Source organism: Gymnoscopelus braueri (genome assembly GCF_963280865.1).
Source record: "Gymnoscopelus braueri genome assembly, chromosome: 4".
Classification (NCBI taxonomy): Eukaryota; Metazoa; Chordata; class Actinopteri; order Myctophiformes; family Myctophidae; genus Gymnoscopelus; species Gymnoscopelus braueri.
In genome coordinates this window covers 14,520,748-14,548,163 of record NC_137605.1, presented here as the reverse complement: position 1 = coordinate 14,548,163, position 27,416 = coordinate 14,520,748, and the positions used below count along the sequence as shown (strand labels likewise).

Sequence of the window (27,416 nt, the reverse complement as noted above, 5' to 3'; positions counted from 1 at the left end):
CAGAACAGAAAAAAGCTGTGACTGTGTAGATCGGCCAGAAGGACCGATCTCTTGAGTTGACATCTAGTGCCAGTGCAGACCATCTTTCAATGTATTTTTGAATCTCACTGCTTGTGCCAAAGGTTCTATAAAAAAGCATGAAAAGCATGGGTGAGATGCAACAACCCTGTCTGGTTGAGCGTTTGTAAATTACATTTATCTGATAGGCCATTCATTTGGATTCTGGCTGTAGGTTGTTGGTACAGTGACTTTATACATTGTACTGCCTCATCATTGAATCCAAATCTTGCCAATACTGATAATCGTTGCTGTCCGGCAGAAACCAGCTAACTCCATTTTTCCGCTTTTGCATTTTTCCCCATAAATCAGTGCTATTGAACACCCTTTACGTCTGTGTGTTGATGAAAAAAATATTGAACCAATGAAAAGTATTAAAAAGCTCTTCTGACAAAACCAGCTAACTCCATTGGATCCTCAAACTTTCTGCTAAACCAGCTAAGTCCACCAAAGGGGGGTGGAGTTAGCTGGTTTTGCTGACTCCAGGCTCCACCCCCTTTTGACCTCCAACCTCATTGTGAGCTTTGAGGTCCATTTAGCATGTTCCTAACAATGATGAACAAACCCTCCTAACTCCACTTTTTGTTTTGTTTTTGTCATTTCCTGAAAAATGAACATTTTGGAGTTAGCTGGTTTCTGCCGGACAGCAACCTCCAACAGACCATGTCTGTTTTTTTTACATCCAATTATAAAGAAACCGGGAGAAGAGCCGCCAGTTCCTCCCTGTAAACATCTTGTACCATTCTCCAGTGTAATGTTATAGCCGTTAACCTCTCATAACCATCATACTGTATTTTACTAATCGAAGGCAAATCCAAATCATCTAGATACGGCCTCATTTCCTCTTCGTCTGTAGTTATAGGTTATGTATATAGGTCCTCATATTATTGTTTAAATATTTTCTCTATATCCTCCGGTATACATGTTAGCTCATTTGTATGCAGGTCTCGAATTTTATATATTACTCATTACCTGCTACTTACGTATATGTTTTGCCTATAATTTAGTGGCCCTTGCACCAGCCTCATAGTAGTTCTGTTTCAGGATCTCATCCTGCAGTGTGTCATTTATATTTGTTGTATTTGCTGATATACATCTTCATCTACATCTGGACAACACTTTGTAGCATGGAATGTTTTCATAGTTTTCACATTGTTCGACATAGTGTAGCATTTAAAAAACATTTTTTTTTACATTGGACAACATAGTGTAGCATGGCATTTTTTAAAATGTCTTTAACAAAAAGACACAGAAAGATACACACATCAAACATGTCCCGCTAAAAAATCTTTTAATTTGCAAAAGTGGTAAACATAAAAAGAGAACCATCACAGTCAGAATTTTTGAAGTGTGCACATGAATGGAACATTCTTGTAAATAAAAACTAGAGAATGAAAACGGGTGTTGTGTTGATTCAGTGATTCAACATCTAGGACTTCTTCTTGGAGTCAGAGCCAATCACGCCTAGAGCTTAAGATTTTTGCCCGAGCCCGACGGGACCCGACCCGGCCCAGGTAGCCTACAGACAGGCGAGTGTATTCAGAGGTGCCTGTTGGTCTGAGCTGGGTGGGGGTTACAATTAACATTCTCTTTGTTGTTTACCTGGGAGACAGAGGTTCTATGCATCTGTCTCCATCCCCCTTCCTGCCCCAGATAAGTTGCAAATGTCTTGGGCAGGGGGTGGGGTCTTACCTTTGAAAGCTCACACACCCACATGTACCCTCTTTAGATCTCAATGCTATAAAGACCATACTGATTTGTGTCGAACTGTGTGTGCCACTCCAGGCCGTTAGGCTGTGGAGATGGTTGGCTGCTGTTTGTACTCTGAATAAACTGGAAGCAAGAAACCTCACTGACTAGTGAAGACTCAAATTCATTCTACAACCCGTCATACTCACCACTGGAACAACAAACTAACTACAATATGGCGTTGTTGGCAACTACAAAAGTGCAATAGAACCTTTAAGTCTGTGGTTTTCAGATACCACATATGGCGTTTAAGTCGGCAGTCGCGTTGGTTTGGTTGTTGATACTGAGCCAGGCGTCGAAAGAACATGCGGCGGACGGTCGGGGAAGTCTTTGCCTTGCGGTGGGTGAACGGATCATGCTCTCTTCCTGAGACGTGGGGGGACCACCGTGAAGGTGATAATGGACATCGGCACGGCATGACGACAACTTTTCGAGAATCTACGAGGAGAGGACCTCGTGACCAGATCTAGGATGGCTGCACGACTCATCTGGCTGCACAGCTTATCTTCTGCGATCGCTAGAAGGGCGCGCTGCGGTGCGGACGGCAGAGCGGGGAACCTGTGGAGGACGGGGTTCTTCGTGGCGGGTATGTTGTGAGGAGAGGACAGCGGGTGCCAGCAGAGTGGAGAACTTGCAATGGAGGGGTTCTTCGTGGGGGGTGTGGTAGCACGTCTCCTGCGGTCGCAAGTAGAGCGCTCTGTTGTTAAAATGCAGCTATCTGTTGGACAATCTGGGAACGGCGCTGGGCAGCACGGCGAGGGTGAGAAGATGACATTGAGGGAGACTACAAGAGAGACATTATCGAGCGGGACGCTGCGCATATGGGACCTGGGGTTATGTTTTTGTGATAATGGTGGGTTAAACTGTGGGGCAATGGCTGCCATGGAAAGTGATGTGGGGATGTTGTTTCACTCTCTGGTCTCCTGTATTTAATGTGAGTATGCTTTGTGGGTTATTGTTTCATTGGGGGTACACTGCCTTCTTTTATCCGTGTGGGCACTTCCGTTGGTAGTTGTCATATGTGCTTGATGGTACGGTGTAAAACTTAGGGATAAGTATTAGGCTATCTTTGAGTATATTTTGGTGGCTCGGCGGGGGGGGACATTGATCTTGGGGGGTGGTGTTATCGGTTGGTGAGCGTAATTCCACTGTATGCTGTCAGCTTCCACTGGGTGTGGGCTGTGTAATATTTTCTCCTGGAGTTTAAAAGGCTAACAGAGGGATCCTGCACGCTAATTGGACTTGGGGAATGAGTTTTCTGAAATTTTGTGTAAATCGCCGTGTCGCTGTACTATGTAATCTTGGTTTTTGTATGTGCATTATTCTGTATTGATGTTGTGTGCTGTTTTAGTTTTCCTGAATGTTTTCTTTTTGTCCTGGTTGGGGTTCCAGTCGCTTTTCATGGGGGGCGGTTCTTGTGTTTCTTTTGAAATATACGTGTTTGTGGAAGACGTTTAATGTCTCCCATGGGGGGTCTGCTGTATATTTCCATATGGTTGCTTCACAGGTAGCCTACAGACAGGCGAGTGTATTCAGAGGTGCCTGTTGGTCTGAGCTGGGTGGGGTTACAATTAACATTCTCTTTGTTGTTTACCTGGGAGACAGAGGTTCTATGCATCTGTCTCCATCCCCCTTCCTGCCCCAGATAAGTTGCAAATGTCTTGGGCAGGGGGTGGGGTCTTACCTTTGAAAGCTCACACACCCACATGTACCCTCTTTAGATCTCAATGCTATAAAGACCATACTGATTTGTGTCAAACTGTGTGTGCCACTCCAGGCCGTTAGGCTGTGGAGATGGTTGGCTGCTGTTTGTACTCTGAATAAACTGGAAGCAAGAAACCTCACTGACTAGTGAAGACTCAAATTCATTCTACAACCCGTCATACTCACCACTGGAACAACAAACTAACTACAATATGGCGTTGTTGGCAACTACAAAAGTGCAATAGAACCTTTAAGTCTGTGGTTTTCAGATACCACATTTTCCTTTTAATTTCCTCTGTAAACCACCGGTAAGGTTATTACGCCAAGCAGTAGATTTCCGAGAAGGAAGAAAGTGAGAACATGTTTTCAACAGACAAACTGAGCTGCTTTCTTTGAAATGTGTTGGAATGGACGGAATGGAGTGGATTGGTTATTTCATTTTTAATTTCTAAAATCTACCAGGCATAAAAACCTGACAGATATGAATTATCTTTGCTGTCGGACAGAAACCTCTTAACTTTTTGTGTTTTTCCGTAAATTAACGACCATAGGCCTACTACAAAAGCATCAAAAGTAGCAGTTCTGCAAGCTTGAAGCTTGGGGGGTTCATTCCACCACTGTGGAACCAGAACAGAAAAAAGCTGTGACTGTGTAGATCGGCCAGAAGGACCGATCTCTTGAGTTGACATCTAGTGCCAGTGCAGACCATCTTTCAATGTATTTTTGAATCTCACTGCTTGTGCCAAAGGTTCTATAAAAAAGCATGAAAAGCATGGGTGAGATGCAACAACCCTGTCTGGTTGAGCGTTTGTAAATTACATTTATCTGATAGGCCATTCATTTGGATTCTGGCTGTAGGTTGTTGGTACAGTGACTTTATACATTGTACTGCCTCATCATTGAATCCAAATCTTGCCAATACTGATAATCGTTGCTGTCCGGCAGAAACCAGCTAACTCCATTTTTCCGCTTTTGCATTTTTCCCCATAAATCAGTGCTATTGAACACCCTTTACGTCTGTGTGTTGATGAAAAAAATATTGAACCAATGAAAAGTATTAAAAAGCTCTTCTGACAAAACCAGCTAACTCCATTGGATCCTCAAACTTTCTGCTAAACCAGCTAAGTCCACCAAAGGGGGGTGGAGTTAGCTGGTTTTGCTGACTCCAGGCTCCACCCCCTTTTGACCTCCAACCTCATTGTGAGCTTTGAGGTCCATTTAGCATGTTCCTAACAATGATGAACAAACCCTCCTAACTCCACTTTTTGTTTTGTTTTTGTCATTTCCTGAAAAATGAACATTTTGGAGTTAGCTGGTTTCTGCCGGACAGCAACCTCCAACAGACCATGTCTGTTTTTTTTACATCCAATTATAAAGAAACCGGGAGAAGAGCCGCCAGTTCCTCCCTGTAAACATCTTGTACCATTCTCCAGTGTAATGTTATAGCCGTTAACCTCTCATAACCATCATACTGTATTTTACTAATCGAAGGCAAATCCAAATCATCTAGATACGGCCTCATTTCCTCTTCGTCTGTAGTTATAGGTTATGTATATAGGTCCTCATATTATTGTTTAAATATTTTCTCTATATCCTCCGGTATACATGTTAGCTCATTTGTATGCAGGTCTCGAATTTTATATATTACTCATTACCTGCTACTTACGTATATGTTTTGCCTATAATTTAGTGGCCCTTGCACCAGCCTCATAGTAGTTCTGTTTCAGGATCTCATCCTGCAGTGTGTCATTTATATTTGTTGTATTTGCTGATATACATCTTCATCTACATCTGGACAACACTTTGTAGCATGGAATGTTTTCATAGTTTTCACATTGTTCGACATAGTGTAGCATTTAAAAAACATTTTTTTTTACATTGGACAACATAGTGTAGCATGGCATTTTTTAAAATGTCTTTAACAAAAAGACACAGAAAGATACACACATCAAACATGTCCCGCTAAAAAATCTTTTAATTTGCAAAAGTGGTAAACATAAAAAGAGAACCATCACAGTCAGAATTTTTGAAGTGTGCACATGAATGGAACATTCTTGTAAATAAAAACTAGAGAATGAAAACGGGTGTTGTGTTGATTCAGTGATTCAACATCTAGGACTTCTTCTTGGAGTCAGAGCCAATCACGCCTAGAGCTTAAGATTTTTGCCCGAGCCCGACGGGACCCGACCCGGCCCGTCGGCACGGGCTGGGCCGGGTCCAATTGGTCACGTATTTGTCGGGCTTTGGGTCGGGCTGGGCTGGGCAACAAAATGCAATTTCTTTTTTTATCCAAATAAATGCATATATTAATTAATTTGTAGCATATTCTTTTTTTCTAACAGACTGTTGGAAAAGGGTGAATGACTCCTGTTCTTAACGAATTACCAAGATTTTATGAGAAAAAAGGCTGCATGCAGCAATTAAGCTTGTTTAGAAAAATGACGGGCTACGGGCTGGGCTGGGCCCAATGTGTCAATTATGTATTAGGCTTTGGGTCGGTCTGGGCTTGAAATACTGTCGGGTTGGGTGGAGCCGGGCTCAAATATTTAGGCCCGATTAAAGCTCTAATCACGCCCCAGTGAGCTCCGATGGAGGTTATTGAACCACTGTAGCGTCCACTGACCCACAGCAGTTGAGCGTCAGGGTGATCCGGGTAGAAGTTGAAGGAATAGCCAGTGGGCTGGCCAGCTGTCAAGAAGCGCCCCATGTTGGTCACAAATTGCACCTGCAAAAGAAACAGGAATTAAAGGGTTAACTCAGTATATTGAACTGGTTTAGGCTCCAGTGATGTGAACCAGTATATTCATGAAGTTAATTTGACTTTGGTTTTGCTTTTAAATTCCTCTGTAAACCACCGGAAGGTTATTACGTCAAGCAGCTGATTTCCTCGCAGAAAGTGAGGACAGGTTGTCGACAGACAAACTGAGCTTTCTTTGGAATGTGTCGGAATGGACAGACTGGAGTGGATCGCACATGGAGTGCATAAAAACTTAACAGATATGAATATCTTTGCTGTCGGGCAGAAACCTCTTAACTTTTTACTACAGCGTCACACAAAAGCATCAAAAGTAGCAGTTCTGCCAGTTTTGGACATATGAGGTTTCCACCTGACAGAGACGATATATTACGTATACCATGCAAACAGAAACACACATAATAGGCTACACAGTTTCAGTGATCTCATCATAAACTTTAAAATTACCATCATACACACTTCATTGCTGTTTCTTTGTAGTTTTTTCTTGTGTTGGGGAAGCTATTTTGAAAACTAGTTACAGTACATCACATTAGAAGAAGTTGAAATACAGCAAATTACCTTCAAGGGAAATAAATGGTATTTTTTTAAGTATTTTGTGACAAAGGAAAAGAGCTAGTCAGTGTCATGAAATAGATTGGGTAGGGTTACTCATAGCAATGTGTGTGGAATGTACACTACACAGTGTGAGTGGCAATGATAGATGTAGTGACTGATGTTGTTCTGATCTGATAGATGTTGTGACTGATGTTGTTCTGCTCTGATAGATGTAGTGACTGATGTTAGCCTGGCTCCAGCCCCTGAAATCGCTAGCCTCGCATTCAGGGTCTGGTGACGCTGTAGAAGGCGGGATTTTCTCGTTTGCAAAACTAAACGACCCAATCGGGATTGGCATAATCCAGTATGAACCAATCGCCAAAGAACCCAGTTTGGCCACGCCCCAATCTCAGAAAACGGCTGCACTGAGAGGGCTTTCAGACTGAATAGTGGAGTCAAACGAAATGAAAATTCAGGCTGAGTGTCAGGCTAGCTAGACTGATGTGGTTCTGCTCTGATAGATGTAGTAACTGATGTAGTTCTGACCTGATAGATGTAGTTTCCGGAATTCCATTTCCCAGAAACCTGAACAATGGCCTCCCCATCACGCAGCTCCATCTCTATTACGGTGCCAGAGGTATGGCCGACTCGTGCACTCCAGATGCCATCAAACTGAAACTGCAACCTGGATGTGTGTGTGTGTGTGTGTGTGTGTGTGTGTGTGTGTGTGTGTGTGTGTGTGTGTGTGTGTGTGTGTGTGTGTGTGTGTGTGTGTGTGTGTGTGTGTGTGTGTGTGTGTGTGCGTGCGTATGTTTATGTGTGTGCGAGCGTGTGTGTATGAGAGAGAGAGAGGGAGAGAGAGAGTTGCAGTTCAGGTTCAGAGCAAACATGACAACATTGAGTTGTATGAATGTGACAAGTTTTACTATTATGTTTTAGTATATAAGTTTTATTTATTATGCTTGCTGTGTTCATGATTTGAGGCATTTTGTTCAAAACGTCTGCAAACTTTGGAAGCTAAAGATCTATCACAAGAAATATACATGTTATATCAGATAAATATAAGTAAATAATAGTAAATAATAACCATAATATATCTTCTAACTAACACCCTGATAACAGAACTACAAAAATGCATTGCCGTGTGTTGTGAGCTTGTGTCTGCTAAATGCAGACATTGTCTCAATACAGGAAAACAATATGTTTCTACTGTTGACAAGTGAACTGTACGTATACATACCCTGTGATTTGGCAGTTATAGGCCTCCCAGACCCTGATGGCTGTGATGTGTCCCTCCCCCTTGGTCTGGTAGGAGCTGCCTGTCCCTTTACCCACTGCTAGAGAGTAGCTGTATGTCTCATTGGCTGAAGAGAAACAGAGAGAGAGAGAGAGAGAGAGAGAGAGAGAGAGAGAGAGAGGGGGGGGGGAGAGAGAGCGAGAGAGAGAGAGTTATTAACATCCATCAGTCCCCAAAGTTATGACATACTTATGTGTACATTACATTAACACACATACATTTCTGTACTGTGTTTTATATGAATATTTTTTTTTACAGTAAGTGCACATGTATGCCATGTCAATAAAGCTAAACTTAATAATAGATTATTATTATCAATATTATTTAGGATTGAATGAATTGCATTCTGTCAATCTCTCTCTCACACACACGGACGCACGCACGCACACACACACACACGGACACAGACACAGACACAGACACGCGCACGCGCACGCGCACACACGCACGCACGCACGCACGCACGCACGCACGCACGCACGCGCACACACACACACACACACACACACACACACACACACACACACACACACACAGAGTATCTAGTTACTACTCACGTTTGGCCCATGCTGAAACCAGCAACACAATCACAATCACATACAGTGGTCCCACGGTCATGCTGTTGCTGAGTTATTGACACTGGAAAGACAAGATACAATTATTATAAGTTATTAACAAGTACATTTTCACTATATATAGTGAAAATACACACAAGAGGAGGTATATTGTGATTATAACAGCTATGTATGTTGTTGCCTTATTAAACACCTACAGTATTCTACCATAGCCTCTTGTGTATTGTTTCGATTATAACAATAATTAACGCAATTATTAACAAGATTTCACCTCAATTTGAACCAAAACCTCTCAAACGTAGACTGTCTACAGTATGTTTACACTACAGCATGTAGTATTTACAGTGTATATATGTGACTCTGAATATTTGGAATGGACATAGAAAACTAACCGTCTAACTAATTCCTATTTAGGAAAAAATCATTCTCCTTCTTCCTTCAAATCTTTTTACAGTCACATCTATCTGATTTCACTCAAATTGTTCACAAATATTCTAATTCTTCAATTTACACTATACAGTACAGTCAGTCAAAGTCACAAAGAGTATGTATCAACTAAGAAGTCAGTAAAACATGTCACATCAATGTATTTCATGCCGGCTCTGCAGCACGACCAGCGCTTCAGAAGAATTCAGATATGAAACATGAATTTAAATGTAATCCATTGCAGCCAAGCTGTCTTCAATTTCTCATGTTTCCTCAATAAAAAGAAAGAAATGGAACTGAGAAGAGTTCTCTTGCAAACAAACTATTAAGCGCGAGCACGCACACATGTACGTTTGTGTGTGTGGGTTGCATACCTTGCTTCTTAATGTCATGTGAATAAACATGCTATTCTATTGTTCCCTGTATGCTTACCTGTCTGCAGCCAGTCTGTGAAAACTCAAAGTCAGTCCAGTGACCTCAGTCTGTGCTGTAACTGATCCTACCAGAAATCACTTGTCTTTATATGCTCTCATATGTGCTGACATTTCCTGGTAGGCGTTTAGCCTTTTTTTTGTATGTGTGGCTTTTATGCCTTTATTGATAGGATAGTAGTCTGACAGGAAATGGGGAGTGAGATAGGGAGTGACTTGCAGCAAAGGCCGTCGGGATCGGGACTCAAACCCACGACGCACTGTTCAGGCTACTCTGGAGCCTAGGTGCGTGGACCGCTACGGCAGCGGTCCAGGCCAGAGGACTGGTTTTTAACAGAGGAGCTGCTTTCAAATGTCAAGCTGGCAATACATTACTGCTGTGGTGCATAGCCTGGTCCAACACAACACCTGGTCTATCAAATATGTAAAACTGGCAGAAAAAGACTCGCTCGCTGCATAAACTATGAAGGAAGTCTTCCTTTGCGTCTTCCTTTCCTTTAGTTTATGCAGCGAGTGAGTCTTTTTCCTTTATGTTTTTGAGACCACCGCACCTGCAGTCAACCCTGAACAAAGGACAAAGAAGGGTGCAACTGTTTACCCTGTACTTTAATAAGATATGTAGTCACAACTCACAACTGTAATTAAAGTGTTCTATGGTGACAGCATTACATGCACAGTAAAACCCTGTTCATGTGTTAATTGAGGATGATATGATATTGACATGACACTGACATGATACTGCCATGATACTGACCATGATACTGACCATGATACTGACCATGATACTGCCATGATACTGATACTGCCATGATACTAACCATGATACTGACCATGATACTGACCATGATACTGCCATGATACTGACTATGATACTGCCATGATACTAACCATGACACTGACATGATACTGACCATGATACTGTCATGATACTGACCATGATACTGACCACCATGATACTGACCATGATACTGACCATGATACTGACCATGATACTGACCATGATACTGACCATGATACTGCCATGATACTGCCATGATACTGACCATGATACTGACCATGATACTGACATGATACTGACCATGATACTGACCATGATACTGACCATGATACTGCCATGATACTGACCATGATACTGACCATGATACTGACCATGATACTGCCATGATACTGCCATGATACTGACCATGATACTGACCATGATACTGACCATGATACTGGCCATGATACTGACATGATACTGACCATGATACTGACATGATACTGACCATGATACTGACCATGATACTGCCATGATACTGACCATGATACTGACCATGATACTGCCATGATACTGCCATGATACTGACCATGATACTGACCATGATACTGACCATGATACTGACATGATACTGCCATGATACTGACCATGATACTGACCATGATACTGACATGATACTGACTGACCATGATACTGACCATGATACTGACCATGATACTGCCATGATACTGACCATGATACTGACCATGATACTGAACACGATACTGACCACGATACTGACCACGATACTGACCACGATACTGACATGAACATCTAGAACTTCTTCTTGGAGTCAGAGCCAATTAAAGGGTTAACTCAGTGTATTGAACTGTGGAAGGCTCCAGTGCTGTGAACCAGTATATTCATGAAGTTAATATGACTTTGGCTTTGATTTTAAATTCCCCTGTAAACCATCGGTAAGGTTATTACGTCAAGCAGAAGATTTCACAGAAGGAAGAAACAGAGGAAAGGTTTTCGACAGACAATGCGAGCTTCTTTCTTTGGAATGTCTTACTTGGAATGGACAGACTGGATAGGCTGTTTAAATACAGTAGTACAGACAATAGCCATTGATTTGCAATGGTTTGCACTCTTGACCCAAAGATTGAGACAGGTGTGAGAAGCCATTATTGACACTTATATACTGATATCTATTCTCAAGATATAGCTTCTTGTCGTATGCAACACCTCTAATGCCATAATTCTATAGCTTCTTTAACAGTATTCTGTGGTCATATGTATCAAAAGCTTTCCGTAGATCAATAAATACCCCCACTATGTACTCGTTATTGTCCACCGCAGTTGCTATATTCTCTTCTAGTTCGATTACTGCTAGTGAGGTTGATCGATTGGCTCGGAAACCATACTGGTGGTCACTTAATAAATTAAGTGACTTAATAAATTAAGTGACCACTTAAGTAAAGAAACGGGTCTATAATTAGACCTAAAAAATGTTCTCCAAATGTTCTCCATCTCCATTCTTGAAAATAGGAATGCCTTTCATATAATTTGGAAATGTACCTGTCAGAAAATAAATATGTAAGAAATATGTGTCAAAGTTTTAGCAATATATTCAATTACAGACTTAACGAGAGACATGTCAATTTCATTATAATCAATAGACTTTTTGTTCTTAAATTCATTAACAATGCCAATAACTTAATTTAAAAACATAGATTGTACAATTCTATACCTGTTGTCATCTTCGCAACCTCCCTTAGCACTTGGTTCACTAATGTCTTTAGCTAAATTGGGACCCAGACCTCTTTTCTGTTATTTACAATTTCATCTTGGTTTTTAACAAAATAATTTGGAAGGTCAACATTTCCACTTCCTTTCCTTATTATATTGTTTATCACTGTCCATGTCCCTTTGATATTACTTCTATTTATTTCCACCTACTTACTATAATACTCTTTCTTATTAACTCTCAAAATGTTATGATCTCATATTTAATTTCATCTTCCTCTGTTCTGGTTTTGAGGTACCTAAAAATAAAAATACAATAAAATAAATGTTTGATTGAGAAAGGTACTTTATGTCATTGTCTGTGGGAATGCCAAAACTACAGTTCATCTAAGTGCTAAACTCTGTGTGCTTGGAATATACCCAAATAACTTTATACAGACAGCAAACCAGACTAAAATCTTGGACTTTGGACTTCTTCAAGCCAGGAGAGTAGTCACACTACTGTATGTTGAAAAACATGGATGCTCCAACATTAAAGATGAGGCAAAGGGACTCACCTCATGAACTGTATTGGTCTGGAAAGACAAATTATTTATTTATTTTGTCACTTAAAATGTTATTGTTTTTTTTGTTACAGACAAGAATGTCCAAAACAAAAAACTAAACAAAAGGACACAAAAAACTAAAGAAAAAAGAAACACGAAAAGACAACTGCTAGTTTGGGAGTCACAATGGATACGTCTTACATCATTACAAGCTGTTTTAGATCACCTTTCCATAGTCATCATCACTGTTACAGTTCTTATGCATTATCCATTTTGTTAAATGATCTTTCATTTGCGTCTCCTGTAAGCTCAGGCAGTGTGTCAGTTTCTCGATTACGTATATTTCCTGTACCAACTCTTCCCATTGTTCCTGGTTGGTGGCTCTACCTTACTCCATTTCCTTGTGATGTTTTTCTTACCTGCCACCAATACAAATTTTACCAAATACCTGTCCTCCCTTTGTATATTTTCTTCCAATAAATTACACATAGGATACAGTCCATTGGAAAATCATATGTCAGTATCTTTTTAATTTTCTTGTGTATCATTTTCCAAAAGACCTCTATTTTATGACATTTACAAAACATGTGTGAAAGATCCTCATTTAACTCTCCACACTCTCTCCAACATGGAACCTGTTTGTGTAAATGTTTACTCTTAATCTTTGGCGTTATAAAGAATCTGATAACATTTTTCTAAGATGATTGTGGTGGATGATTGATTCATTTTCCACATGTTCGTCCAATCATTTTCTGAAATGTTTATGTTGAGCTCTGATTCCCATTCTTCTATTACACTCAGTTGAGTGTTTGTTACGCAGCAGTTTTTGATACATTGCAGATGGACAAATGATAATTGTATATTAATTATCATTTGAATGAGGGATTCCCTTTGATATCCTTGATATAAGAATCCCTTAGTTGCAACTTGCAAGTAGCTATAGAATTCATGCTTACTTAAATCGTATTGATCACTTATATCCTTAAAACTTTCCAACTGCCCATCTTTCACCAAAGTGAAATTAGCTTTGAATGCTACCCATTTTAATACTGTAACAACCATCCTCCTTTATCCTATTTTTTTTATTATTATTTTAAACCATATTTCTAGAGTAAACAATATGTTTTATTTTCTTAAAGGAGCTACACCATGAATTTAAAAAAAATATTTGATATTTAATATCATATGGTGTATGTCCCTCAAACCTTTTTCAAAAGGTTTGAGCCTAAATCATCACTCAGATATACTCATCCCAAGTCAATTGTCTCTGGCTTATACAGCGCTTTCAGCTGCAATACCAAAACGTCCTCTTGGGCAGGGGGGGGGGCTACTGAGCAATTCTGTCTGTTAATACAAAAAAATATTTAAAAAAAATATTTAAAAAAAGAAAAAAAATGGAAAAAATCTGCATAAAAAGAAGCATCTAAGAAAAATACAAAATCGAAAAAAAAACACTTTGAACATTTTTGAACAATTCCACCAAGTGTTTGAGGTGCCTGTTTCACCCACTTCCGGGGGGCGGAGCCAAAATCTGAGCTCGAAGTATTTGTTCGTAGACCCCCACTTAGGGGGGGTAGAAAAAGTTTCGGAGCGATTCGGGCACTTTTCATTTAACATTGGGTTTGCCATCAATAATGTTTGTGACATCATAAACATTTCCATTCTGAGATCGCCTGTTCAGACACGCCCATTCTGGAAATCCATGAAATGAGAAGGAATGACTGAATCTTGGGTACAAGAGACACAAAAAATACAAAAAAACAAGAAAAAAGTGATTTTCATGGTGTAGACCCTTTAATGATTCCTTATCTCCTATATTCTTTATCTTCTGAATTATTAAATTCTCTTTCCATATCTTTCCACGTGACGTTGCTATACAATCAGGATTAATTACACCAACATACTATATTGTATATATATTAACTGGGCTGCATAAAAATATCTTCAAATTTGGGATTTGGCAGCTGGAGAGTTTCAAACCTCAGTTGAGGCCTTTTTCCACCCCATATAAATCTTGATATTGTCCTGTTCCAGGCTGTAAATAGAACTTGGGGGACCTCTACTGGTAAGGATTGGAATAAATAGAGAAGGCTAGGGAGGACATTTATGTTGATGCTCTCAACTCTTGAGTTGAAATCTAGTGCCAGTGCAGACCATCTTTCTTTTTGAATCTCCTGATACATTTTTGTATAGTTGGCTTTGTATAGTGAGGATAATTCTTTTGAGATGGTTACTCCCAGGTATAAATAAATCTGTATGTAATTAGAGGAGAAGAGTTGCCGGATTTGAACCGCAAGGTTCCCAGTTCGATCCCGGGCTCCCCCAGAGTTAGTTTCAAAGTGTCCTTGAGCAAGACGCTGAACCGCAAATTGCTCCCGATGAGCAAGTTGGTGCCTTGCATGGTTTCCTCCGCCATCTGTGTATGAATGTGTGTGTGAATGGGTGAATGTAATGCACAATCGATGTAAAGCGTTTTGGATAAAAGCGTAGGGCTGTAGTCGAGACCACCTAAAGCGAGTCCAAGTCAGTACCAAGTCCGAGGGGGGGCGAGTCCGAGTCAAGACCGAGTCCGGGAGGCCAGGGAGGGGGTCGAGTCCGAGTCAAGACCGAGACCGACGGGGGGCGAGACCAAGTCAAGACCGAGACCGACGGGGGGCGAGACCGAGTCAAGACCGAGACCAGATTTTTTTTTTTTTTTTTTTTTTTTTTTTATAGGTACAGAAAACAATCTTGATCTGAAACACTGCAATTATATGTTTCTGACTTTGGAAAAGCTCAAAATTAGGTATGCCTGGCCTACTACAATGAGCTCTATTCAATAAGTATGCATAATGTGTGAAAATGTGTATTGTCACTATGTGTAAATAAATGTACATGGCACTTTTATGTAAAAATATTACAAAATGTTTGATTCATTCAAATATTTATTTGAAATAACAAGTAAGTAACATAGCCAGAACACAATGCTTTTTGCTAAACACAACTGTGCTGTACAAGCTCATTTTAACCACAAAAAAGAAACAAAAACAAATCACCTTTAACCCGTTAAAACCGGGAAAGCATCTGTGTCATTTTAGATTGTTGCTAAACAGTATATAGCACCTTAAGTTTTTCAGAAAATTCTTAGGATTTAGAACATTGGTTTAGAACAGTGGTTCTCAAAAATAGCAGATCAAATACAAGCTTGTACATCTGCTATTTGAAAAATCTTGAAAGTGTTCTTCAACAAAAATATTTCTTCTGGGGGTCCCTGGCACAAAACATTTTCAGATGAGGGGGGTCCGCAGCCAAATATCATTTTGGGGGTCCTTGACTCCTTGGCACAAAAAAGTTTGATAACTACTGATTTTGGAAGGCATTTGTAGGGCCTCAGGTCTTAAACGGTTAACACGACTGCCTGACTGGAATGTGTAGCCATAAAATTAAATCAAAGTGTGGTTGCATTTCAAAAACACAAGAGAATGCAGCATGGTGTGACCTAAACTAGCACGATGGGGTCTCATAATAAGTCCTCCTGCACTAAAAATCCTCTCCACCGGTGCTGAGGAGGCAGGGACTGACAGAACCTTCATCGCTAAAATGCCAAGTTGTGGGAATCTGTCTTGGTTTTCAACCCAGAAGACAAGTGCATCAGCATCATTGTTCTCAATTGCATCAAAGTACTTGGTGACTTGTGATGCAATACTTGCATCCTGGGTTGTTGAGCTACGTTTCTTGTGCGCTTTGTAGCGGGACAGGAGACGAGGACATTTCGCTGCTGGTGGTGAGTCACCGTCCACTTCCTCAGCAGTATAATAATAAAGTAATTAAGTACATTTACTCAAGTACTGTACAACTTAAGTACAATGTTGAGGTATTTTTTTTTACTACTGGATTATTTCCAATTTTCAATACTTTTACTTCTACTCATATCAGAGGCAAATATTGTACTTTTACTCGACTACAATTATTTGAAAACGTAGTTTGCAGCAGATATAAATTATTACATAATAAAAATATATTAACCACTTTAGCCATATTTTATACCATAGAGTAGACTATTTGAAAATAGCAGATCTACAAGCTCACAATTGTGAGCTTGTAGATCGGCTATTTTCAAATATTTTAGTACTTTCACTTTTGGTACTTTAAGTATATTTTGAAGCCAATACTTTTACTCAAGTAACAGTTTGAACACAGCTCAATTACTTTTACAGAGTATTTGCCTCATGCATACAGGTTGATGCTTTTATATTCATGGTGAAAATGTTTCTGGATGTAGGCTTACTTATTGTTTTATTGTATGAAATAAATAATAGGATTGATAGAATTATAGAAATAGAATTGATCTTAATATGAAAAGCAGAAAGAGGTCAGTCTCCCTGTGCGCAATTACGCACAATGTGGTACAACTTACAAGAGAATAGATAATTTAAGTGATTTGTACATTACATGTAGGTATATCTCCAGACAAGCCGACGACAGCATCGGTCAGGATCTAATGTTAATTAATGTTTTTAGTTTTGCTGCTTGGACTGATATATTTACTGCAGTGAGTGACACAGTATAATGTGCGCAAGGAAACCTTACTGAAAGCAGTCTCTATTCATCTTAGAGACTGATGATTAAAACAACCACAGGCTACACAGTGAACACACAATAAATAAATAAACACCTGTTCGTGGATATAATTTTAAAAGAATATAAACTAGAGGGACAGGACTGCTGGTGTTCTGCTGCTGCTGTGCTGTCAACTGCTGCAAGATGATGTGCTCCAAGAAAGCTGTCCATAAGCGCCAGACAGCTCTCTTATAATGTTAATGTGAATGGGCTCCTCATAATATGGGTATAATAAAATTATTTCATTGCATTGTAGTGACTTGGTCTTGGACTCGAGTGGACTCGGTGGGGGTAGAGTCCCGAGTCCCTTAGTCCGAGTCCGAGTCAAGACCGAGTCAAATTATGGGCGAGACCGAGTCAAGACCGAGTCAAACTATGGGTGAGACCGAGACAAGACCGAGTAAATCAAAAAGCGGTCTCGAGTACTACAGCCCTATAAAAGCGCTATATAAATGCACCATTTACTACCTGGAGATGTTTTCTTTTTTAATGAGCTGATTGCATCCATCAGTTCCTCCATTGTAATGTCGGCCGTTAACCTGTCATTCTGTATTTTACTAATCGAAGGCAAATCCAAATTATCTAGATACGCCCTCATTTCCTCTTCGTCTGCAGTAACAGGTTGTGTATATAAAGTACAGTAGGTCCTCATATTATTGTTTAAATATTCTCTCTATATCCTCCGGTATAGATGTTAGCTCAATTGTATGGGGGTCTCTAATTTTATATATTACTCATTACCTGCTGGATCTTTCAGGATCTCATCCAGCAGCGTGTCATTTATATTTGTTTTCAAATCTTTGATTTCATCTACATCTGGACAACATATTGTAGCATAGAATGTTTTCATGGTTTTCACATTGGACGACATAGCGTAGCATGGCGTTTAAAAAAAAAGGTTTTTACATTGGATGACATAATGTAGTGTAGCATGATGCTACACTACAGTATGTCATCCAATGTAAAAAAAACTTTAGCATCGCATTTTTTTAATGGTTTTTATATTGGACAACATAGTCCAACATAACATGGCATTTCTTTTTGAAATGTCTTTAACAAAAAAAAACATAGAAACAGAAAGATACACGCATCAAATAGCTCCCGCTAAAAATATTTTTAATTTTAAAAAGTAACAATAACAAGGGAACCATCACAGTCAGAATGTTTTATAGTTTGCACATAATATGAATATGGAATATTCTTGTAATGAAAACTAGAGATTGAAAATGGGTGTTGTGATGAATAAGTTAAATGAGACAAGTTGATGTGGATGGTTTGATTCAGTGATTCAACATCTAGGACTACTTCTTGGAGTCAGAGCCAATCACGCCCCAGTGAGCTCCGATGGAGGTTATTGCACCACTGTAGCGTCCACTGACCAACAGCAGTTGAGCGTCAGGGTGATCTGGGTAGAAGTTGAAGGAATAGCCAATGGGCTGACCAGCTCTCAAGAAGCGGCCCCTGTTGGTCACAAATTGCACCTGCAAAAGAAACAGGAATTAAGAGGTTAACTCAGTATATTGAACTGGTTTAGGCTCCAGTGCTGTGAACCAGTATATTCATGAAGTTAATTTGACTTTGGTTTTCCTTTTAAATTCCTCTGTAAACCACCGGTAAGGTTATCGCTGTAGTATGATCAAGTAGTATGACCCTATGTAGTATGACCCTGCTTGATCATACTACAGCGTCACACAAAAGCATCACAAGTAGCAGATCCGCAAACTTGAAACGCGTGTGAAGCGACGCGTTTTGAGCTTGTAGATCTGCTATTTTTGCTGCTTTTGAATTTGAATCCTGAAAAGTAACAGTTTTGGACAGGAGAGAGGTTTCCACCCGACAGAGACGAATCAGACGATATATTACGTATACCATGCAAACGGAAACACACAAAAGAGGCTACACAGTTTCTGTGATCTCATCATAAACTTTACATGACCATCATACACACTTCATTTTTCGTATTTTGTGACAGAGGAAAAGAGCTAGTTAGTACCCATAGATTGGGTAGGTTTACCCATAGCAATGTGTTTGGCCTGTACATTACACAGTGTGAGTGGCAATGATAGATGTAGTAACTGATGTAGTTCTGACCAAGGTTACAATAATTTTGAATTCTTCATTCATTTTTATTTTTATTTTGTTTTGTCTTTATGTTTTCAATTTCAGTTTAGTTTTAACCTGGGCTTGCTAGATTTAGTTCCGTTTTTGAAAAGGTTTAGTTTTAGTTTAGTTAGTTTAGTTTTTTTTTAATTAGTTTTAGTGTTAATTTAATTTTTTTATTGTACTATGGGGTAGTCAGGGGCGATATTCAAAATGCTCAGAAAAATAGTGAAAATTTGTTTTAGTTAGTTTTGTAACACTTGTAAACACAAATAATATTTCAATTCTAGTTCTTATTAACTATTTAGTTTTAGTTAACTATAAAAACCCTAGTTCTGTCCTGATAGATGTAGTAACTGATGTACGCAGTTCTGACCTGATAGATGTAGTGACTGATGTAGTTCTGACCTGATAGATGTAGTAACTGATGTAGTTCTGACCTGAAATATGTAGTGACTGATGTAGTTCTGACCTGATAGATGTAGTAACTGATGTAGTTCTGACCTGATAGATGTAGTAACTCATGTAGTTCTGACCTGATAGATGTAGTAACTGATGTAGTTCTGACCTGATAGATGTAGTAACTGATGTAGTTCTGACCTGATGGATGTAGTAACTCATGTAGTTCTGACCTGATAGATGTAGTAACTGATGTAGTTCTGACCTGATAGATGTAGTAACTGATGTAGTTCTGACCTGATAGATGTAGTAACTGATGTAGTTCTGACCTGATAGATGTAGTAACTGATGTAGTTCTGGCCTGATATATGTAGTAACTGATGTAGTTCTGACCTGATAGATGTAGTTGCTGGAATGATATTTCCCAGAAACCTGAACAATGGCCTCCCCATCACGCAGCTCCATCTCTATTACGGTGCCAGAGGTACGGCCGACTACCGGACTCCAGATGCCATCAAACTGGAACTGCATCCTGGATGTGTGTGTGTGTGTGTGTGTGTGTGTGTGTGTGTGTGTGTGTGTGTGTGTGTGTGTGTGTGTGTGTGTGTGTGTGTGTGTGTGTGTGTGTGTGTGTGTGTGTGTTTGTGTGTGTGTGTGTGTGTGTGTGCACGCGCGCGCGAGAGGGAGAGAGGGAGAGTAAGAGAGAGATTTAGAGTGAGAGAGACTGAAGAGCGCAGGGTTGTTGCCAAATGTTGTCAGATTCTGTCAGCTTTCATTAAATAAAGAGTTTAAAACAGGTTCAGAGAAAACATGACAACATTGAGTCGTATGTATGTGACAAGTTTTATCACAAGAAAGACGCTGAACCCTTCTACTTGTTCATCCATTACACTTACAGCTCTGCATAAATGACTAAAATGTGATGTGAGAAGGATTCATTTATGAGACACATATTTATTTATTACATTAGATACTAATGAGATATTACATACATATACTAGATTTTAGATACTTATTAGATTAGACACTTGACATTGGCAGATTGCAGGATTGAACAGGAGAGATCTTATTGTATTGTCTCTCTGAATGCAGGCTACAAGTCTTACAATTTGTCTAGACTCTAGACTTCCGTATCAGTCAACTCATCTTCATAAACATCTGGCCTGTGCCTACTGTATGTGTTCTTTGTACCTGATCAACACACCACAAAACCTAATGGAAAGTCATCAGGGCTTATCTATACATCTCTTCTATTTTTAACCTCCTGTTAGTCTGGTTATTGCCTGATTTCCTGGATCTGGCATGCAGAAAATAGCTGAACTACAGAAATGAATTGCAATGCTTGTAAATTGACAATTTTTTGTAAATTGACGGCACCGGCTTCTCTCCAGCTAGACTGTTCAGCTTTGTGTCTGCTACCTACATTGTCTCAATACAGGAAAACAATACTGTTGACAAGTGAACTCTACATACCCATAGATGTAGGCGTTATTGGCCTCCCAGACCCTGATGGCTGTGATGTGTCCCTCCCCCTTGGTCTGGTAGGAGCTACCTAACCCTCTACCCACTGCTAGAGAGTAGCTGTATGTCTCGTTGGCTAGAGAGAAACACAGAGAGAGAGAGAAACACACAGAGAGAGAGAGAGAGAGAGAGAGAGAGAGAGAGAGAGAGAGAGAGAGGAGAGAGAGATTGATATTAACAGTCACCAAAGTTATGACATCTTTCCTCTTACTACAATAAACTTACACACATACATTTCTGTAGTGTGGTGTCATTTAAATCAATATTTGAATCGATATTATTTACACATTTACAAACACACGCACGCACGCACGCACGCACGCACGCACACGCACACACACACACACACACACACACACACACACACACACACACACACACACACACACACACACACACACACACACACAGACACACACACACGTCTGGTACTCACACATTGTGGCCCATGCTGAAGACAGCAAAACAATCGCAATCACAAACAGTGAACCGACGGCCATGCTGTTGCTGAGTTAATGACACCTGGAAAGAGAAGATACAATTATTATACAGTTATTAACAAGTACATTTTAAATATAAGCCTAGAACCCATTTGATGAATCAAATTTAACAATTCAAAGAGACTTCCACTCTTACACTTGCACTTACACCCTTTTCTACTAATGTTTATTTATCTCTATCATTCATACTGTGTATCTATTGCTGTATTATTTATGTTGCCAATTCAATTTATAATTTATGTTTTTGTATTACTTTGTATTTTTTTGTTGTTAAGTGAGGTGAGATTAACTTTATAAACCCCACAGATTTTCTAAATCTCACCTGCACATCCCAACCCAATATTATGCTGTTGTTACAATCTCTATTTATTTTTTTATGTGCAAAAAAAAAGGGGGAAAACAACATTTTCATTGTATATAGTGCAGTAACACACAAGAGGCTGTGGTATATTGTGATTATATCACAGCTATGTGTTGTTGCCTTAAACACCTACAGTATATCGTCGCTGTCGGGTGGAAACCCCATATGTTCAAAGTTGTTACTTTTCAGGATTCAAATTCAAAAATAGCTAAAATAGCTGATCTATGCGATGCGTTTTTGAGCTTGTAGATCTGCTATTTTTGCTACTTTTGTGTGTCACCGTAGGGCATTAATTTAAGAATAAAAATGTTGAATGTTGAAGTATGGACATAGAAAACTACGAATCCATTTTTCCCCCATAGTGCATGTACCTTCAAATCTGTTTAAAGTAACATCTGTCTGATTTCACTCCAAACATTTTTTTACACTCTTCAGTAAGTCAATATACAAAGAGCATCAATTAAGTTGTCAGTAAAATATTGTCACATCAATGTAATTCATGCCGGCTCTGCAGCACGAACCACTTTAAGAGAACTACAGAAGAATTCAGATATGAAACATGAATGCAAATTTTATCTTCAATTTATCATGTTTCCTCAATAAAAATAAAAAGATGGGTCTGAGAAGAGCTCGTTTGAAAACAAATGATTAAGCGCGAGCACACATCCATGTACCTTTGTGTGTGCGGAAGGTATACCTTGCTTCTTAACCCATTAAGACCTGAGGCTCTACTTATTCTACAAATGCCTTCTAAATCATAAATTTTTTCAAGAGTTTTAAAACAATTTCAAGAATAGCAGATGTACAAGCTCGTATGAGCTTGTATATCTGGTATTTTTGAATAGCCAGCGCTAAAATCTAAAATGACACAGACGCTTTCCTGATTTTAATAGGTTAATGTCCCGATAATAAACAGCTGTGACTATTACATTGTATTATATTATATTCTATATTGTTCCCTGCATGATTACCTGTCTGCAGCCAGTCTGTGAGAACTCAAAGTCAGTCCAGTGACCTCAGTCTGTGCTGTAACTGATCCTAGAAATCACTTGTCTTTATATATGCTCTGATAAGTACTGGTTCCTCCTCCATAGTATTATCTGAAGTATCTGAGATTTACTGGTAGTACTGGTGTTACTGGTGTTTATTATGTTATTAGACAAGGGCTGTAGATTTCCCGTAAGGAAGAAACAGAGGACTGGTTTTGAATGCCAAGAAGGCAAAGAATTACTGCCGTGGTTAATAAAATATGTAGTCACAACACAACTGTATTAAAGTGTTCCTGTAATAGATGTCATATGTCCTCAGCGAACATGACACACATGTTTTGGTCATGTCCCCGCCTACAAGGCTACTGGACTGCTATTTTTAAACACCTTGCTGATGCTTGGAACATAGAGCAGTCAGTGTGTGCAGAGATGGCGTTGTTTGGAGTTTTATCAGATACACCAACTTATTGGGAGAGGTACAAAGCAGAATCTTGCCTTTGTATCTGTGATTAGCAAGAAGAAGGATATTATTGGAGTGGAAGTCAACACTGGCCCCTAAAACATCTATATGGCTTAAAGACCTCATGATGTATCTAAATTTGGAGAAAATAAAATTAAATCTGAAAATGTTATCAGGTATGGGGCCCTATGATTAAACTAAATTAAAAATGCTACAGGACAAATAAAACAACTACCACCATCGACACGTTGACAAGCTCTAGGATAACACATGTTAAAGGCAGAAAATAACGTTTTTTGTATAAACATATATGTACCATGAGGGAGTGCCAGGAGGGATAGCGAGGGAAATCAGAATTACTATATGAATTGAATAATTTATATTTATCATAATTTATTTTTCTTTTGAGTTATGTAATTGTTTGTATGTTGTATGTTGGACCGGGGGTGGGGGGTAGATGTAAGGGCACTTTTTTTTTAAACTTTTGACATCCTATGGCTATTGGATACCTTTGTACAGTCAAAAACAATAAATAAATACACACACGGTAAAATCACAGGTTTAATTGAGGACTTTCGGGTCCATTTGGTTACTTCACTGGCTACCCATTACATCCAGAATAGATTTTAAATCCTTTTAAGAACTTTTAAAGCATTACATGGGCTAGCCCCACACTATATATCTGAGTTATTGCACCAATATACAGTGTGAGATCTCTCAAGTCCTTTGACAAAGGCCTTCTGGTTGTACCTAAGACCAGACTCAAAACGATGGGTGATATGACTGGGCCTTTGCCGTGGTTGCTCCCACTTTGTGGAACACTGTAGTTATACAAAATCAGTTGACTGTGTCAAGAGTTTGTTAAAAGCACATTTGTTTCGTAAGCACTTTGTCTTGTGAAGTTTTACCTGACTCACTTGTGCAGGTTGATGTTTTTGCTTTTCTATCTTGATGTTTTATTGCTCTTATGTGTGCCTTGTTTTAACATGATTGTTTATACGGTGGTTGTACAGCACCTTGTAACTTTGTTTTGAAAGGTGCTTTATATATAATGTTTACTTACTTACATGTGTACACTATATATATATATATATATATATATCTGTTGTCACGGGGATGTCACTATAAATCAGAGTGATCAGTCACGCCTGTGTATATAGCACCTGATGAAGCCAACGCGGCGAAACGCGTCGTGCTAATAAAGCTTAAATGAAGCATTAACTGAGTCTGAGTCCATCGTCATTTGGAGTGTGCGGTTCCTTCCAAAGAGAAGCAGTGGGAAGGTTCCTTTCTTTCTTATGCATCATCTTGCCAAACCAGCACCTCTACCCTGGATGTGCACGAGAGCTACCTGTTTATACATATATATATATATATATATATATATATATATATGACCATGATGCTGACTATGATACTGACTATACAGTTGTGACACACATTCCTGGTCCCTCCCCTGCACGACATATAAGGGCAAGGGCCGGGGGTCTCCCTCAGCCATTGGCCAGCTCAGGTGTGGCTGGTCCCAATCAGCCCAGCTGCTCCACATCACCATCAACAGGAGCTGCCCAATATCAGCTGCTAAGAACCAACACCGGGCGCTTGAGTTGTATCTACTGTGGTCAGTTTAACCGACTGTTGTATACTGTGTCTCTAGTGTGCTGTAGAGAACTTCAATATTGTAGATCTGTGTTTTTCATGCTATCCTTGTTCTCTGTTTTGTTCCAGGCTCCCTCCTCCTCAAACCCAGTGTCTCCCAGCTCCACCACCACTCCTTCCACCCCTCTCCTTGGATTTCCGATACCTCCCACCCTCCTCAGGATCTCCCCTCATGCTCCCAACTGACTTCCCCAGACGTAACTTGTTTTTGAATAAATTCCTGTCTCTGTGTCTTTGCCTTTGGGTCCCTGGCACGTTTGGCTACTCGGCACCGGTTCAGCCTAACACATACAAGTCAGAATTTTTAAGTTTGCACATATGAACAATTTGTTGCAAGGAGACAAGCCAAGCTTTACTAAAAGAAAAGGAAAAAGAAAATAATGAAAATGGGCGTTGTGATAAAGAATCAAGACAAGGTTAAATGAGACTTAGGTTGATAGTTTGATACAGTGATTCAACATCTAGAACTTCTTGGAGTGAGAGCCAATCACGCCCCAGTGAGCTCCGATGGTTATTCCGCAGCTGTAATTAAAGGGTTAACTCTTGTATAGCCTAGGCTCCAGTGCTGTAAACTAGTATATTGATGAAGTTAATATGACTTTGGTTTTGCTTTTAAATTCCTCTGTAAACTACCGGTAAAGTTATTACGTCAAGCAGTACATTTCCCAGAAGGAAGAAAATGAGGACATGGTTTTGAAAGTGAGCTGCTTTCTTTGAAATGTGTGGGAATGGACAGACTGGATAGGCTGGTTAACTACAGACAATAGCCAATGATGTACAATGGTTAATTGCACTCTTGACTCAAGGCTTACCAAAGATTGAGCCAGGTGTGAGAGGCCAGCATATTAGTCCAGCACAAAAAGCCTTTGTATTCACTTTAATAAAATATGGAGACTTTTGGATGAAATAAATGATTTATTTACATAGTGAAATAAGAGTGGACCTTTCGGTCCTCAGACCATCAAAACTGTCCATGTGTCTGCTAATATCCCAGATGTTTGTATAAATGTTTGATTGAGAAAGGTACTTTGTGTCATTGTCTGTGGGAATGCCAAAAGTACTGTTCCTCTAAGTGTTAAACTAACTTTATACAGACAGCAAACCAGACTAAAATCTTGGACTTTGGACTTCTTCAAGCCAGGAGAGTTGTCACACGATGTTGAAAAACACGGATGCTCCAACATTAAAGATGAGGCAAAGGGAACTCATGAGCTGTATCAGTCTGGAAAGACTAACGTATATAGTTAGGGTTAGGGCACGGCCCCACCACACTTTAATTTTACCTTTGGGGCGGAATCGGTCAATGCAAATGCGTGGATTCTTGGAAAAAATCAGCAAGACCATGAATCCACGCATTTGCATTGACAAAGCATTGGCAGATTCCGCCCCAGTGGTAAAATAAAAGTGTGGTGGGGCCGTGCCATGTTTCCCATTGTAGCCAAACCGGGAGCAGTACTGGCAGCCGACGTAGGGGGGTTTTCCGGGTTGAATAATAATTTAAACGGTTATTTCGTGCCCCTAGCTAAAATATTTTCCACCCAACCAAACCTTAAACATCTGTACGCGTTGGAATCTACCATTAGTTTTTGGACACGATGTATACAAAAGGGTAAACAGCGGAGCCTTGGCGGACGTTCTACCGATTCTGGGTGAAATCCACATAGAACCTCATCTCGGAGCTGTATAGCGGAGTGAGAGGTTCTTAATGGAGCTATGTACACATCTAAGTAAGTAAACATTATTTATAAAGCACCTTTCAAAACAAAGTTACAAGGTGCTGTACAACCACCGTATAAACAATCATGTTAAAACAAGGCACACATAAGAGCAATAAAACATCAAGATAGAAATGCAAAAACATCAACCTGCACAAGTGAGTCAGGTAAAACTTCACAAGACAAAGTGCTTACGAAACAAACGTGAGAGTGGGAACAACCACTGCGAAGGCCCAGTCAGCCATCGTTTTGAGTCTGGTCTTACAGTCTGTTCTGTAGGTACAACCAGAAGGCCTTTGTCAAAAGACTTGAGAGATCTCACACTGTATATGGGTGCAATAACTCAGAGATATAGTGTGGGGCCAGCCCATGTAATGCTTTAAAAGTTCTTAAAAGGATTTTAAAATCTATTCTGGATGTAATGGGCAGCCAGTGAAGTAACCAAATGGACCCGAAAGTCCTCAATTAACCCTGTGATTGTACCGGGTATTTATAAAGCTGTCATCAAATATGTATGACAAGTAGTATCCAATAGCCATAAGATGTCAAAAG

The 27,416-nt window shown here is 39.7% G+C and overlaps 2 protein-coding genes across 2 annotated transcripts in view; both read right to left on the bottom strand.

Annotated features, from left to right (window-relative positions):
- The window catches only part of LOC308084175 (zymogen granule membrane protein 16-like), a 40,170-nt gene extending 30,594 nt beyond the window's left edge, over window positions 1-9,576 (bottom strand). The window contains exon 1 of the mRNA XM_080426716.1: window positions 9,533-9,576. The gene's annotated coding sequence lies outside the window, so the exon portion shown is untranslated. The remainder of the gene's footprint in view (window positions 1-9,532) is intronic.
- Window positions 9,577-18,259: 8,683 nt separating this feature from the next.
- LOC308084176 (zymogen granule membrane protein 16-like) lies at window positions 18,260-23,087 on the bottom strand. Its single transcript, XM_080426717.1, has 5 exons — window positions 23,013-23,087; window positions 21,617-21,702; window positions 21,133-21,256; window positions 20,053-20,191; window positions 18,260-18,641 (listed from the first exon to the last, which is right to left on the bottom strand). Exons 2-5 carry the CDS (start codon window positions 21,678-21,680, stop codon window positions 18,462-18,464), a joined length of 507 nt encoding a protein of 168 aa, XP_080282843.1. The 5' UTR covers window positions 21,681-21,702; window positions 23,013-23,087; the 3' UTR covers window positions 18,260-18,461.
- Between the last annotated feature and the right edge of the window lie 4,329 nt (window positions 23,088-27,416).